Below are 17,774 nucleotides of genomic sequence, written 5' to 3' on the forward strand. Positions count from 1 at the left end.
TTTAGTTCTCACAGTCCTTTTATGGAGATATGCTTCCTTGGTTGAATGAGTGCAATAACTGTTGAGCAGGATTAAGTCACAAAGAGAACCAAATCTACTTTGTCTAAGTATACCTTTCTCCACCTCAGATAAATATATTCTGATACATAATAAAATAAATAGCATCTCCCCTTATTGTGTGGGTCTGATGTTTATAGATCGATGCCCTCCAAGTGCAAAGTTCTATGTGATTGCCTTCATCAGGACAGACTGAAGTACCTACAACAATTACTATACTACTACTGACAGAGTGACAACATCAATGCAAAACACAAACATGATCCCAAATGCTCACAGCAACTTCTTGGGAGAAGTGACAATACTGACACGGTTAAGCTCCTATTTCTGGTCATACATGTGTACATGTGCAGGGTAGGATATATGGGAATACTAATGATTGACAATAATAATACAAATAATAGACATTAAAAAAAATACCCTATAGGGCAATCAAGCAATGATTGAATCTAACAGTACTAACACAAGATAACAGTCTCGTTAAGAATTATTGCCTTGGGAGTTCTGTCGCCGGTACAGCCGAAAGCAGCCCAATCTCTAGTGTGCTACAGTAGCTCCTGAGATGTGTGTGTAGCTGCTGAAGAGGAGACTGATTTTCTGGAGCGCTCTCTGCTTTCCCCATGACCCCTCGAGGACAAGCACAGAGGTTGGGCTTTGGCTGAAGCGTCTTGAGCAGAATCGGACCCAGGCTAATGAAGGATTCCACTGAAAATAGGATACAACTTAGGAACCGCCATAACATTTTTGGTGTACGATGCACAGTGGTACAATGGTAATTGCTGTAATAATAAATCAAAACAGACAAAATAAAACAAAAAAATATTGTGAAGGGAAAAATGTCAAAATTACACACAAAAAAAGGAGATAATTAAAATGGATACAATATTTTTGGTGGAAAGCATTGATATAGAAATATACAAATTAAAGATATGTTCATACTATTGGTGTCTGCAGGCGTAACCCTAATGATGAGCGTTGTTGGACAACTGTACTCTCACCCAAGGGCAGCCCACATGATCCAACCAAATTTGGTTCGTCTTAATTTCACACACATACACACAAAAAATGTCATTGCAACGGCTTCATTCAAATGCAACAAGAGACATTCTTCCATACAATCGCCCGAGCAGCCAACCACTGAGAAAAAGCCTTCTCAAAGTCCCAACAGAGAGGGAGGTAGATCCGTGGGGAACCCACATATAGCAACCCACTAACTTCCATCACATCATATACACTCGCAAGACATGGCTGAAACGGAAACACTGAACATCTAGGCTACGAGTGGTCAGTATTCGTGGCAGCTACTTGAAATTGCATACTCAAAACGACTTTAAGTACATAAGAACAGGTGGGACTGCACTAAGCTGGGGAAACAGACTTAGCAAAATGTGATTAGATGGTTATTTGATTGCCATTTGAAAACATGCTTTATATATTATGGCTTTAATCTTAACCTGAAATCTTCTAGGTATTCTTATTCTTCTTACGCAGCAAGCACAGTGTCTGGCCATAGACACCCTAAAACTACAGTCCATAGAGAAGTGCCGCCTACCTCGGTTCAAAACAGTCTCTGTTCTCCCCTAAGCTACTGCAGAGCTGAGAGCAACTAAACATACCCAACAAATATTGAGCGTAGCCATGATTTTGACGCAAACTCACTGAACTCTTTTACGGTCGTCGTCATCTTTGAATTGTCTAGAGCTCTTTGTATAGTCGCACAACTGTAATGTCTTTTTTGGTATAACATGATCTTGAAATAAACAGCAACATTTAAAAAACAAACAAACAAACAAACAAACAAACACAAATGGCAGGTGTATACAAACACCCCGCACAAACAAAAGAGAGCAATGTCGTGACACAAAACAACAGTAAGTCCAGGCAGTCATTCCAGCTCTATGTCAAGAAATAAATAACGGGACACTGCACTAACTCACTTGCTCTTGACAAATAAAAGATAAGCACCCTGGCTGTGCACTAGTGCAGGGGAGGAAAGTAAGGGTGAGGGATTAGGGGTGAGGGGTGAGGGGTGAGGGGTGAGGGATTAGGGATTAGGAGATATCGGCAGCTATCTGCCAGTATTGCATATGTTTTCCAGGGCATCTAACGGACCATGGGGATGGGCTGGGGTGAACTGGGGGGGTTGGAGGGGGCGTGATGTGTGCTACACTGGCACCTGTGCGCCATGCCAAGAACCCCTCACCCCCCAAACCCCGTCACCGCTCTCCTTCCCAATCCGAACGGAATGTTTTGTGTGGTGCAAGAGTTATCTCACACTCTGAGACATGTGCAGCGGAGTCAGCATCTCTTCAAAAATGGCGCCCTTGACATTGGAGCCTCGGAGGTTGGCCTCCTGCAGGTCACAGCCTGACAGGTCGCAGTTCTGCCGGAGATAGCAGATCAAGATAAATAAAGAAGGAGAGATGGAGTGTGAGACAGATAAATACATACATGCATACAGACAGACAGACAGGAGGGAATTAGTAACCCATGTCCTCCAATCTGGGTGCTCTTGACTAGGGGTGTGCTTACAAACAATTCTAATATTCTAACAACCAGTGTCAACTTACGGTTATTCGGTTATTCACCTTACCAATACTGGTAAGGTGCATTATCAAGACCTTATTTTTGATAGCTTCTGGTCTGTCCGGTATAATGTCCCTAGCGACGAGCCTCTAGCAATGCTAGTCCTTCATTAGACTGTGGAGTCGGTAGTCTCCCTTTTTACTCTACACGTTCAAATATTAGTTACATAAAACAGACAAAAATGTCTCAGATCCACTGATTATTGTGACTGCAACGTTCTACCTGAATTAGCAGTAACATAGTAGCATAACTTTCACCATAGTAGCATAACATGGAGCTTAACTTCTATGATACAGTATGTTACCACGGCAGCACAACTTCTACCATGAATTTGTGCCTTGTAGAATAAGCTAAAAAATATATTAATATTTGTGTAGTATAGTCTTGAACGCGGTCGATCATATCGATGCATATCGATGCACACCCCTCCTCCAGATATGTGCAGACTCAGTATGGCTGCATGCTGTCTCTCACCTCGAGATCAGTACCAGCCAAGGTGGCGCCCCTCAGATTGCAGTTCTTCAGTTTGGCATTCTTTAGTGTGGCCACACGGAGGTTGATACCGGTCATCTGACTGCCCTCCATATCCACACCTTTCAGGTTGGCACCTGGTTGAAGACAAGTGTGTGTGTGTGTTAGGGGTGAAGGTTTAAAACCAATTATTCCAAAATTGCACACAAGCCTACCCTGCAATATTAACATGGTTGCAATTCACATCTACAGTATGAGACACATAAATTCATATTTTTGTGAACCTATAATTACGTTTTTATGTCATTTGACTTGAGTCATTACCACATGAGCTCATGACACAAAGTGTCATGCTATATAACGGTATATGATGAGAATGACTTGAGGGACCACTGGATCCCACTGTAGACGTATGAAAAACGGTAGCTGTCTATGAACTGTACACAGCATTGCAGCTGAATCAGGCCAGAGTAGTGCACGACTGAGCTGTTAATTTTGCTTACCCTCTAAGTTTGCCTTGAGTCCAGACGGGTCTTCAAAATTGCATCCCTTTAGAGATGCTCCTTCAGCATTTGTGCAAAGCATTTTGACACCTTGCAAGTTAGCACCCTGGAACAAACAGATTGAAACGCAGCCATTTAAGGACAGAGCAGATCCCATAAACATGCCTTCACCTTGCCATTGCCCTCTTCTATAGCAGTTCCAATCAGAATGATTAAACAGGAATGGCATTATAACTTAATCATTACTTTTAACATTTTAATGTCACTTGGACAGAAAGTTGTCCAGAGTGATTTACAAGTGACTGTGAAGGCTTATAGGCACAGACTAGGTGAGTAATTAGCCCTTCCTCACTGTCGGGCCAAAGCCGGGCGAATTGAGGCTTAGGGAGGAAACCGTTCTCATTCTCAGGCTTTGAAGCCCTGGCCATTATCACCTGAAACTCAAACTAGCCTCGTCTCGACCTCGCTCAAAAGTGGGTTTGCAGCCATTGCATCCCATGAAAGTCAGATCTGTGACCTACCAAACAATGCTGAATGGTTGCAACTGTGTGTGTGTGTGTGTGTGTGTGTGTGTGTGTGTGTGTGTGTGTGTGTGTGTGTGTGTGTGTGTGTGTGTGTGTGTGGGACCCACATCTAGGTTGGCGCCGGAGAGGTCTGCTCTCTCCAGGTTTGAGCAGCACAGGTTGGCGTGGGTGAGATTGCAGCGGCTCAGGTTGGCCATTTTGAAGTTGATGTATCGCAGGTCCAACCGAGAGAGGTCCGCCCCACTGAAGTTCAGGCCCTGCAGAGGCACACAGGAGGATGAAAGGGGTCTCCATGGCAACACATGGGTACATCAAACCTCTCCTCCAATCAGAGCCACAAGAACAGGTTCAACGTCTCAATGTGATGATTTGTCAGCAACAAATATTTTTTGAATAACATTTCCATACATCGAAGTGTTACCAGTATGTGTGTTTGGTCATGAAACTTTAGGATCAAAGTAGATCATCAGTACAACTGAATTATTTCATTAATCTAATATAAGGCATACATATCACAAATCTAGTCCACATCAACAAATGATCCTATATTCAATCATACATCAGGTGATACCAAGGATGAAGGAAAATGTTCTAGCGGAAGAAAAAGTTTCTTAATTTCCAGCTAAATAAATAAGTTACTGTACTGCAAATACAGTCTATTCAGTTGCCAGTTAAATACTGATCATTGTAGCTTTATTAGATTGTGGTACTTCTCTACCATTAAGAAAAAAAAACTACTAAAATACTGAACAATTAAAACCTACAAGACAACTACACAAGTAGCATACCATACAAAGACCATTAACATAATTTAAACCTATGTAACTGAATTTAAGACCTAGTGTATGAAAGCCATGTTATGTTACTGTAGACTTTTTAAGACTCTTTGCACATTACCTGGCAACGAAGCTCTGATTTGGTTGGGGTGGCCAGCAAGAAGCGGACGAACTCTTTGCGAGAGATCGGAGAGTGGTCTTCGGGAGGATGGGTATTCTGCAAGATCATAAAACGGCCATCACTATTACCATCTCTTAAGGAACACAGCTACTTTTGGGGAAAGAAACATATTTGCATCTACCCAAGAGTTAGATAAGAGGATAAATACCCTTTGATTACCCTTATTTGTACATGCAATAACCCTGTCTGATGCCGTTAGCCTAGCTTAGCATAATTTACTGGAAGTGGGTAGGATTAGTTGGCCTATAGCTCCCTTTCAGGTACAGGCTAGCTAAATGCTAACTGGTCTAACCCACTTCCAAAGAATTAATGCAAGACTGGCAAACAGGCAGTCTTGGTTATTGCACATAGAGAAGAGAAGGATACTGTAGGTACCCTCTTATCTTACTTTGGTAGATGGCAAATAAGCTGATTGTAAAGTTGTCATGTTCTTTTAAGCACTAGAGGACTAGTTTGTTATCTTTGCAATATCAAGTTTGCAGAGCCATTTTTATTTTTTACTTTTGAGGCTTTCTCACAATGCCTCAAATGGTTTGAGGATCAAATCTCTGGTACCTTTATGGCGACTTCAAGCTGCTCAGCAAGCTGCTCAATTCCAAAGAACCTAGCTTCCTCCAGCACACCTAAAATAAATTTGAATATGAAACATTTTAGTATAAGCCTTAATAACAATGAAACATTTCAGTATAAGCCTTCATAGCAATGACACATTTCAGTATGCCTTAATAACAATGAAACATTTCAGTATGCCTTAACAACAATGAAACATTTCAGTATAAGCCTTAATAACAATGAAACATTTCAGTATGCCTTAATAATGATTAAACATTTCCGTATAAGCCTTCAATTTTGATAAATCCATGGCCTGTCACCTAGGAGATTGATTCCATCATTAACAATCAGCTGTCCATGCCGCAGGTAGTTCAGAATGGGTTCAAAGTACTCGGGGCTTCGATCGATCAGGTAAGCTCCACGCTCATCCTGCTTGTTACCCCACACGTCTACACAACAACACAGAACAACAAGAACAAATGAAAAGGGACATTTGACAGACCCAAACAGAAAAGCTTTCATCGCAACAGGAGGGCTGCCTGTTACAAAAGGAGAGAGCAGAGATTATGCCTGGAATTATGGCCATTTACACAAATCTCTTTAAGTGGTTCATCCTCTGATCAAGAAGATCAAAGTGACCCAGACGGTAAATAAAAACATAGATGAATTAATAATTGTACATCACAACCTTGCCAAGGTGTCTTGTAGTAAAACTGAAATGGAATCACCACACTCAGAGTTACAATGCAACAGACGTTGTGTATGCTGACAATGCCTGGACAAAGTGATCTCTGCTTATTTAGACCATGTTAACACTGCTTTTCACACATGGTACAGATCAGATAGGAGTTATTATGAATGTATGAAAACGGGGGGAAAGCATATGGAGTTGGACATCTTTCTCTTATTAGATACATTCTAGGCTTTCCTTATGTGTGGCCATGAATCCAATATTATTCAGATATCCACTGATGTGACTGTCATCTAATCAGGCAAATGAGACATTCCCTGCACTTTCCATTTGCATTCTCCACATTTCAGTGAAGTAGAAGGTGACTATAGCCTAGGTGCACAAAAGGCTCTTCCTGTACACACATTTATTCCCGGTGGAAATTAAACTGTTGTAACGGCATCTTCTGTTACATTATGCTCGTTAAGTCTTCCACTCTGACACTGAATATCTTGTTCAACTAATAATAACAATTTCAACACATATAAATCTTTCTTTGTCGTAACGTGCTGATTCCCAGGTGCAGCATCCAACCGGGTCCGTGTAGACACTAATTGCATTACCAATAGCGGCAGGCTCAAACACACCTGGCTCCATCGGAAACGCAAAAGCGTACAGAGAGCCTTTCCTGCACGTAGCCTATTGGCACTAGTGCACAAGTACCAGAATGATGAAGTGAAATGGAGAACAAAGGCTTACAGTAGGTCAGTGAACCCCTGCCAAGGATACTGGTCTACAAAGCCAATAGGGGGAGAAGTTGGCATATGCCACACAGAGTTTACATCAAAACAAATCCATTGATGATGCCATGATGGTAGAGCACCCGTGAAATACAGTGTCAGCACAAAATCAGCTGGTTTACTTTAATTTTGGTCATGAAACCGTTCTGTGCTCATGTGGGTGGTTTCAGGTGTTGAGCAAGTGTAAACACAAGAATCAGATATGGGCAACTTTTAAGCTGATGTAAACAGGCGGTTTAAATCATACATCAAGACCGGTTATGTGAATGCAGTCTTTAGACAGCAAGTCTAATTCACTCGGCAAGACTTAGGAATACTGTACCTTTCTCCCTGAACATATGGGCCAACATACTGTCAGGTTCCTTACTGACTAAAGTGCTCCTGTGGGTACAGAGGAAACATGAGACATTATTAGAATTCAGATTAGACATTCTATTCACAATACACACATTTTTTTTAAAAAAAACTAAACTCAATAGAGAGGCAGGGAGTACATGAGACAGGAGAGTGAAGACATTACCCAGCTGTTGCTGAAAAGATTTGCTGTTCCATCTTACCGTGTTGTCGTGAAAAGGCGTCCACCGATATTGAGGGTCAGCCAGTCAGTCTGAGCCCCTGAGTCATCAGAGGCCTTTGAGGCAATATGAGGATCTGTAGTAAACACACGACAAACTGGGCATTGCCTTTTGGACTTATTGAACGTTTCTTTGTCTATGTGAAGCATTTGTTCATCTGTTTGTTTCCTGTCTTAAATGCCTGTGTACAGGTACGCTGGCCAATCGCACCGCAGCGTCCAGCATTTTGTTCTTGTTAGTCAATTATCTATGTCTATTTACGTCTTGATGTCTGCATGTGCAGTGCTTTGACTTTGTGCTTACACAAATGTGCTTTATAAATGAATGTGACTTTCAGTAAAGACTACCTAAAACCAAACAATGGTGAAAGTCACACTTTAACTTCCTTTAACTTTGGACATCCTCATGAAGGGTGCATTATGAATCAGCTGATCACCACACACAAGATACATATGAAGGCAAAATAGGCCCAGAAATGTTCTTACCCACAAAAGCATCCCCCTCTGAGACATACAAGACGTCATCATCTCTGTTGGAGACATGCCATTAAGCATTTCGAAACATAATTTGTCCTTCTTTCATACTACAAAGTATAACACTTGGTGAACTTACGGTAAAGTATTTCACACATCATAATATGACGTTTTTAATATTTTCTCACGCCATATAGACCGTGAGCCAGGGCCTCAAATTATGGAAACCGTTACCGAAAAGGTGGCAAAGGCTACCATACCTTTTCTGAAAGCCTGGAATCTCAGCTTTTCAATGATGCATGATGGCCATCTGACAAGAGTAGCTGTTTTGAGTTATGACACATAATGTAAACTAAGGTTAAAGAAATAATGTGTATAAATCAAGCAGAACACTGGAATATTTTATTTTGTTATGTTTGGTATGATTTTAAAGGGGAGACTCTGAGCTTTCATTTAAATCCTTTTGTGAACATTTTGGATAAGTACAGCCAACCCTGGAGCTCTTCAAACCTTTAATCACACACATTTCCCTACCATTTTTTGTCTTTTAATCCTGTGGCACTTGGGAGCATCAGAGAAACAAAATCCAAACACTGAAATACTGGCATGACCCTAAGGATTCAGGAAATGTATCATTTATATTATCTGATTTGGAGGGGGTGATTTACAGTCTTGTATCAGAGATGGCGTTTTTTCAAAGACATAAACAGTAGTGTACTATTACCCTTGGCTAATTTGTTGATAAGTCGAGTTGAAAGTCTGAGGTAAATATATTTTAGATAATAATTATTGATACAGATAATTTTGAAAAAGTTGTTATTCAGCATTCTCAGCATTTTTAGATAGTTAAAAAGGTCCTTAATACATATCCACTAAATATCATTTATATCAGGTCCCCACTTTCTTTGAATTTAGCCTACATAAAAAAATGAATGCCTTGTTCTCAGGCAAGAAAATACACGTATACACAGGCTGCGATACTGTAAGTGCATTTGCAGGCCATGGTAAAGTGTCAGCCCTAAAACATTTTCAGAAGAATGAAAACTTCTGTGAGACCTTTCAGAAGGTTGGGGCAGACTGGGCAATGTCACCTGAGTTGTATGCAGCCTTAAAGGAGTTCACATGTCAAATGTACAGCTCCAAGTCCAGAATCACCAACATCAATGAAATGAAGTATGCACTTTTCTTGTGCAAAGAAAGGCGTAGAATCCTGGCAGTTAACTCCATGCTCGGATTCTCTCAGGAAGCACGGTCTCAGAGCTAACTATCAAGGTGCTATCTGGAGAAGATGCCTCGAGAACAACCCTGAAGTTCCTTCCCCAGTTGAGCATGGGTGGTCTAGACTGGACCAAGATGGTGACTTACAGCTCTCCATAGACTGGTTCAATGTCTCCATTGGTCCACAAGCAGTACTTGAGTTTCTGTCCTGCTCATGCAAGAGGGACTGTGTCACTCCTCATGTCAGTGTGTTGCACTGTATAACAACTTTTTCAAAATGATCTGTATCAATAATTATTATTTCAAATATATTTACCTCAGACTTTCAACTCGACATATCAACAAATTAACCTTAAGGGTAATAGTACACTACTGTTTATGTCTTTGAAAAAACGCCATGTCTGATATAAGACGGAAAATCATCCCCTCCAAATCAGATAATATGGGTAAATGATACATTTTCTGAATCCATATGCCAGTATTTCAGTGTTTGAATTTTGTTTCTCTGATGCTCCCAGGTGCCACAGGATTAAAAGACAAAAGATGGCAGGGAAATGGCAGGAAAATGTGTGTGATTAAAGGTTTGAAGAGCTCCAGGGTTGGCTGTACTTATCCAAAATGTTCACAAAAGGATTTAAATGAAAGCTCAGAGTCTCCCCTTTAAAATGATACCAAACATAACAAAATAAAATATTTCAGTGTTCTGCTTGATTTATACGCATTATTTCTTCAACCTTAGTTTACATTATGCATCATAACTCAAAACAGCTACTTTTGTCAGATGGCCATCATACATCATTGAAAAGCTGAGATCCCAGGCTTTCAGAAAAGGTATGGTAGCCTTTGCCACTTTTTCGGTAACGACCAACCCCTCTGGCTCACGGACTAATACTGTTAACATAGTCCGTAACTCAAGCTGTAAAGAAGCCAATGCAGCTGAGTTACCTACATGTTTCACACGTGACTCACACACCTGGGCCTCTGGTCTCACCTGATAAGTGCAATGTCATCGATGAGCCCACCTTTGCTGTTGTACAAACTGCAAGCTCTGATTCCCAACTTATTACTCGCAAGAGATAATAAATCTGACAGAGTTCCATACACAGCTACAACCTGGAAAACAAGCACATGCATAAACACGCGATCTAAGTGTCAACATCAGCCATAGTAGCTGCCATGATGTAAAGTCATGATTGTCGACTTAAGATAACGTTTGGTTGACCCTAGTGATAACACTAGGCTGGGACAGCAAAGCTTAGCTAATGTTACGCCAACAAACTCGTTTTACTAATTCAGGTTTAGACGTACTGTGACTGTTTCAAGGGACGACACAGTCGTATTTATGAACTCTTCATAGAATAGCTTGAATTCATCTTTCACACTTGGGAAATCGCTGTAACATTATTCTGATCAAGATTAATTTAGCATACGAGTTACACACGTTAACATTACTGCTGCTAGCTGCCCCAAACTAGCAGGCAAAGCCATGTCTCAGCTTTACTAAGCCAAATAACGTTACCTTTCCATTTTTTGAGGTTCCGTTAACAAAGAGCGTTACTCTTCTCATGCTTTTATTAAAGCAAATCTGAAATATGACTTCTTTGAGGCGAAATAACTTGCCGCTCTGTTACCTCAAAGGCAAAATAGTGTCGCCTTTGATTAAGTGCTTAGGAAGACTACACTTCCTATAGAAAGGTAGCAACATATTGAATCCAGATGGCGGTGTGTGCCTCTGTCCAATGAAATGTTAGATCTTTGTTCCGTCTTTCCCAGTCAGCCAATCAAATAGAAATATCGCGTTTTGGTCAGCTTTGTGAACCAATCGTATCACATAATTTCTGGTTCTGGTAATGAATGACACTACATGTATTATAATATTAGTACAGTCGTTTTGTAGCCTACAGCTGCGGGAAACCAACCTTTTGAGCGTCATCCTTTCTTGTTGTTGGTACAGTTTTGGTGTCTTTAACCTATTAAGCGTAGGCCTATGGGATTGTATTAACATTAAATGTAGCCCTAGATAGTGTAAAACATTTTTTTGTTGTTGTTGAACTCTCAAGCTTAGGCCTTCTCGCAAAAGCTGATTATATCAATAAACTACAGAAGACTGCAAAAGACTACCCTCTGTTGATGCAAAGAATGCCTACTTTTTAAATATTGTTATTGGCCTTTATATTTCTTTGGCTGGCTCATGAGCACTGACAGAATATGATAAAGCTCCTGTAAAGTTTAAGTTCCTTTCTAAATCAATAGTATGTTACAGTAGGCCTGCTAACCTAACTCCTCCTATAGCTCTAACACACCCACAGAGGGAGCCATCACATCATAGATTCAGTAAACCATCATGTGTTTTCACTCACCATTGTAAATGACACTCAGTCCAATGAGTTGCACTTGGCTTTATAATGCCGGCCAATAAGCCTACAGAGCAAACACTTAACTGCTAAGAGAAAAAGAAAGTGATCACTTTTCTCTAAACGGCTCAAATTGGGGGAATTAGATGAGCTAATAAGAGAAACGTGATGCAACACATTTCCACTGTTTTTCTCTTATTTGTATTTGTATTTTGCATTTGCACTGTGACATACTGTGGCTGCACTTGTGGTATGCAAAGCGTTACACGGACCCCTACCCTAGAACTCTTCAAGGTGTGCAGTCTTTTCTCTTGAGAATCAAATGATGCATATATGCTATACTAGCAAATACGGCAAATACATGTCTGAATGATTATGCTATGTGAATTTGGATAGTTGACTTGAATTGGGCTTTGTTGTTATTTGCATGCATTTTTTTTGCCTAAAACATAATAAGAATCATGTAGGCTAATATAATGATACAGATCAATTTCTTATACCAGTAAGTGGAGTACAGTAAGTAGTAGGCCAGCCTATGTGCAAAAACGTGGTCATACACTGTAGGTGCTTTCAGTTGCCCTCTTCTATATTGTTGCAACACATCTTACAAATGAGCTAATACAAAGGACCTGGTAAAAAGCAACTAGAATGACATAATTAAGTGTTGATGAGTTTGTTTGCTTCTTTGGTGTCATGGGTATTACATTGAATGGGGGCAAAAAACCCAGAGGCATTAATAAAGGTGCTTAAACAATAAGATTAAGTGTAGTAATATCCTCTTTACTGATTACCTTTCACGCGGTTGCCACGATTTTATCACCAGCAAAAAAAAAAAGGTGTTTTCCTAAATATCTGTGTGGGTACCTGCAGCCGCTTGCATGTTCGGTAAACACAGAGGGCAGATAATCGTGTATCTGGGTGACACTGTTGACTAGATGGTGGGCTCCCCTCCCACACAAAACTTGGCCCTGTTCACACAGTGTGTTGGTCAGTGTTGACCAAGTATTATCTTTGAGAAGAATATAGTAGATAAGGGTCGGCCTGGACACCAGTTGTACACTTCTCATATCAGGAACTGAGAAATGGGTCATATGATTGATCGATATTAGAAAATGAACTCATGCAGGACATGGCAGTGAGTATCTTTATTAGCACAAGCGCCAGATTATTTATGCGACAGCTGCATCTGATTAATGGCCTTAACATCCAATAACATGATCCACAATTTAGGATAGCTATCAGGGACACTATCAGATAGTCAATAAGGTATTAAATATATATATATTTTCCTTTTTGACCTGGTTTAATTGCAACTGGACTACTACATTTTGCGATTGCAAAATTAAACAATTTCACACACATTGACATGCAGTCCATATCATGCTGTCTATACCATGATGTCCAGAGGTCTGATAAAATGGCTTTCTCAGTACAACCCAACACAAGGAAATGTCCTGACATGAGCACAGAGGTGGATTTCGCATTACACGGTTCTGGACTGCATCCAGTCCAAGCCATACCATAGCAGACATCACCCATATGCCTACATTGTAATTCAGTTTCAAGACACATCTACATATACATTGTCTTGATACTGCATTATAAGTGCCTGCAGAATTAGAATCGGGATTGGTCACTCACACACTGCCATATTGCATCATGGAGAACTCTTATCAGTTGTTATGTAGACTCGGGAGAAATACGTAAATAATTGATACATTTGGGAAATGTGATAATGTGTCTCTTTTTACAATGTTTAGAAACAGCCTAAGCCATAAAGAGCCTCTCACAGCCATTGCTCAAAATATCTAAAGCTTCCGGCGCTGATGGTTTTAATGGTCTCAGAGATCTGTAAATATAGCTCACTAAATGATGCTGGATATAAAACAAACACTGATATAGCTGGGCCACAGTAACTGCCTGGACTTGCTTTAAAAAAAGATGGAGGAAAGTGGCCATTCAAAGACAGACATATTGTGCACAGGCTTCATCATGAAGTTCAAGGATTAACTGAGGATTTTTCCCTTAAGAGAATCTTTGGTTTATCAAGTATACCCTGGTTCAAATGTCTCATTCTCTGCTGTTATTTGCTGTCATTCAGGAAGCAATTGGTTTATGGCAAACATACAGTATTGTGAAATGCTGTGAAATAACGTTGTCAGCAGATAATATTTATGGCAGCTGCAAATAAGTCTAATTACATATATACAGTATAACACAAAGAAAGTATTTTTCTGTTCATCTTTTTTGTTTGTTTTAGTTGACAATTCATACCACGAAAAAGAGAAATTCTCTAGGGATTTGGATCATCGAAAGGAAATTCAACAGTGTCATCTCAAGTCAATTTTTATTTTTTAAACGTAAAATCCTAAAAAATTTTTTGTTCTCCTGTAAGTTAGTATGAAAAGTCAGACAGCTTATCATACTGAGCTTTGATATTTCTTTTGCCAAGTATCACCTATAAGTGACTAGTGCTGAAAGCAGTTACTTAGCAACGAGAACAAGGGATAACCTGTCGAGCAACTGTCACTCTCCTGCGAGGAGGAATGTCAGCCTTAAGAGGTGGAGACAAAGAGCTACAGCTAACAGCCAACACTTCAACTGTTAGCAACAGGGCAAAGGTGCTTTATACCTATGCAATCATTTGTGTGTGTGTGGGCGTCTGTGGTGGGGTTGGGGAGGAGGGGGCATTTGGCATTTGTGCTATGGAGTTTGTAGTATTTTCAGAATTATAGCTCCTCTTCTCTAAAGTTTTGCACAAGACAGGTGATGCCGCGCGCAGAACTGCGTTTCCACCTGGTTTAAACACTAAAGGCCTACGAGGCTACACCAGTGAGACCCACTGGAAGAGTTGGTAACATCAATGAGTTGCAAAGATGCGTCATACATAAAACATAAGGGAGCAACAGCTCTGATCTTTTTTTTAGGAACTCTTTGAAACAAGAGATAAATAATGAATGCATTTGCTCAGTGTCAAAATGTGAGAAAATAGAACACAACACGTCGGTAGAGAGGCAGCGTTGGGAGAGATGGCAGAGTTTAAAAATCAGAGGTGTGCGTCTGCCATGAGTCTGCCATGATTTCAAAAACATCACCTCTCTTGACTATACTCAGCAGCCTGTTTACGCCTCTGAATACTCCTTCATTCCTTTGAGCGAAGGGGCCTTTACAAATGTGCATCGTATAAATTACATGAAATATGCAGTATTACAAAATTCAAACCGCATGTGGAGCTGATCGATGACCAAAGGCAGTGGTAGACTTTCATGGATTGGGACTGCATTACTGTTTTCTCCTTTTCACTGTTACATTGGTGAACTAGTTGGGGGGAAATGTCAGCTCTCTTGTGGGGTAGACCGGATCCCCTCCAGCAAAGAAATGGACTCCTAAATCCAAGCGGCCTCTGTAGCTGAAAGATAAGAAGGATATGTGGAGGGGAAACGCTTCACACTGGCCTCCCTTGTTCTGGTAGGCCATTATATTTAGAAACGACTGTGACAACAGAGATTTTGTTGAGAACAGCTTTCCGTTTGGAGACACAGAGATTACTAACATGCAAATATTGAAATATGGTAGTGTAGAAGTATACAGTATTAGTGTCTCACCCAGAGAATCATAAATAAATATATGATATTGGCATGGTATTCAGGAGAAGTATGCTGAAACTCCCAGGATGAAGTTAGAGGACCCAATTTATTCTAGCCAACTTTTTGTTGCCTCTGGAAGAGTAGGCAGGTTTGAGGATTGCAGGTCCCTCATCTCAGCCTGAGAAATGTCAGAATGTGAAGTCTCTCTGATTCCCTCTCCTTGCCAGTACTGGAGAGAGCAGGCAGACTCCACACAGCTACGAACTAGAAAGACACCTGATAAATATTTCATCCCCCACCTTGGATTGTTTGTCATGTTGGGAGTAAAAATCTGGAGATGTACAGTATACTGTGCAAAATTACTGTACCGTACATGTTTTGTTTCAGCAGTGCTATAATGACCACATTGTTTCTTAATTAGAATATGACCAGAGAACACATCCAAATTTGCTTTGTTCTGGTACCAGTTCAATTTCACTCTCAAGCTACCATCAGAGTTGTTTTAGCAGTGTTATATTGACCACTCACCCAAGGGGGAAGCTCTTGACGGAGCGATTGTTCTCCACCCATTGATGGACATGCCTGGCCTGCCAGAAGCTGCTGGTAGATATGATGGGGGTCTCGAGATCATTTGCTGACATGACTGTGGCTCAGAACTAAAACTGACGCTGTGGTGCCAAGAACAAAGTGGGGGAACCTGAAACATACTGTACATTTTACTCCGTGACCCTCTTCATTGTAATCAGGTGGTAATACAGTGTCTGCTTGCCTCATCAAAGCTCTTTGAATGGAAACCTTTGGCCATGCATTTACACTTTAATGAACTCCTCCAGCTGTAGCTTTTCAATGAGATCTTCGATCTGTCAAAGTGTCGTCATCTCTTTCCCACTTCTGTTCTGATACCAATGTGTCAGAGGCAGAGACAGTTCTCCCTTGCGAGATCATTATACTACAAAAACAACCAATCGAATGGATGCAAAAGACAAGAACCTGAACTAGAAATGCAGATTATATATATATATATATATATATATATATATATATATTCCCTCTATCTTCTAGTAGTACTTCTACTAAAGAAGATGAGAAATAAACATATATGGTCATCGTAATATTGATTAAACAACAAATCTAATGGATGCCTGACACTTTTGCACAGTACAGTACATCTCCCTCCTGCAGAACTGTAGCTACTTTTTACCCCTCCAACAGCAACTTTCTCAGTAGCATCACAACAGATCACTGGAAGCTTTGATGAGAATTAGTAGGAGAATTCATACTCTTTTGAACACAGCACTTTATACCATGGCTTGTGGAAGAGAGGTGACCTACTGCATTGCTACAAACACAGCACTTTATACCATGGCTTGTGGAAGAGAGGTGACCTAGTGCATTGCTACAAACACAGCACTTTACACCTTGGCTTGTGGAAGAGAGGTGAGTGCATTGCTACAAACACAGCACTTTATACCATGGCTTGTGGAAGAGAGGTGACCTCCTAGTGCATTGCTACAAAAGTGCCAAAACCTTGGAAGTCCTAATAACTCGGTGGCGATCACATCTGTGTGGGTGCTGCATACAGATGAAGATGGTTCTATTATGAAACAGCTGGCTGAAGCCTGAGGCTGGAGAGTCTCGGATGGCTCGTTCTGTGCAGTGTTCTATTCTCCATGCACTGTAATCCCACAGCTGCCATGGTGCTTGTATTCTCTGCGCTGAAATTAGTCGAGCCCTTGGCCACGGAGAGTGCTCAACGAAATAGGCTTTGTTTGCCCAATGCATCACTTCCACACAGGAGCTCTGTAAATAAAAGCACAACTCCAATGGTTATAAAAAAGAGTCACAGATACAAAGAATAATAAACTGTAAATATCACATTATTTTTTATTGTGTTCCTCAGTGAAGCTGAAGTAATGTATTTTCAGGCGGGTTGATGTGGAACATCACATGGATATTCCGCTCATAAAAAAAAGAATGTTGTTCTCCTGATGTCCACAAAAATGTTTAAATCGTATTATGGGTCATTGTGATGTTAGGACATGACTGACTGAAACAAGATTGGAGGAATATTGCTGCGACTGGGTGAAAGAGTGTAAATGTGATCTGCCACTAATATTGACCGGGCCGAATGTCAGCACTCAGCAGCACACCATATGGGGGTGTGTAGATGGGCTTGGAGCCTCTTAATGCAGATGTTATCATTCAGAGCAGATTTCTGGGAAATGTTGCAAACACCCACCCCCAGCTCCTCTATCCTCCACAACTCTCACCCCTCTTCCAGTTGCCATGACCCCTGACGACTTCACATCGGTGGTCTTGAGAGAAAGCTTTTATTATTCCCTTAGCAAGAGGGCCCCAGGAAGGCCAATCGGAGGGCAAAGGGTTTGTGCTCTACGATCGCTCGGTGCCCCGGTCGGAATTTGCCTCAGATGGCAGATATGTTTACA

At 40.8% G+C, this 17,774-nt stretch overlaps 1 protein-coding gene across 1 annotated transcript; it reads right to left on the minus strand.

Annotated features, from left to right (window-relative positions):
• Positions 1-11,049, minus strand: kctd9a (potassium channel tetramerization domain containing 9a). Its single transcript, XM_062542438.1, has 12 exons — positions 10,906-11,049; positions 10,378-10,499; positions 8,181-8,224; positions 7,678-7,771; positions 7,443-7,501; positions 5,971-6,099; positions 5,654-5,721; positions 5,039-5,134; positions 4,249-4,398; positions 3,618-3,723; positions 3,118-3,251; positions 1-2,440 (listed from the first exon to the last, which is right to left on the minus strand). Exons 1-12 carry the CDS (start codon positions 10,951-10,953, stop codon positions 2,324-2,326), a joined length of 1,167 nt encoding a protein of 388 aa, XP_062398422.1. The 5' UTR covers positions 10,954-11,049; the 3' UTR covers positions 1-2,323.
• Between the last annotated feature and the right edge of the window lie 6,725 nt (positions 11,050-17,774).

This window comes from Sardina pilchardus, chromosome 8 (assembly GCF_963854185.1).
Source record: "Sardina pilchardus chromosome 8, fSarPil1.1, whole genome shotgun sequence".
NCBI classification, from domain to species: domain Eukaryota; kingdom Metazoa; phylum Chordata; class Actinopteri; order Clupeiformes; family Clupeidae; genus Sardina; species Sardina pilchardus.

Excerpts from the sequence above, each read along its gene's own strand:
- kctd9a (XM_062542438.1), bottom strand. The coding sequence starts at position 10,953 with ATGAGAAGAGTAACGCTCTTTGTTAACGGAACCTCAAAAAATGGAAAG. Across the intron at positions 10,500-10,905 it reads GAACCTCAAAAAATGGAAAG|GTTGTAGCTGTGTATGGAAC; the intron begins GTAACGTTATTT and ends CTTGTTTTCCAG. Across the intron at positions 5,135-5,653 it reads AGCTTGAAGTCGCCATAAAG|AATACCCATCCTCCCGAAGA; the intron begins GTACCAGAGATT and ends ATGATCTTGCAG.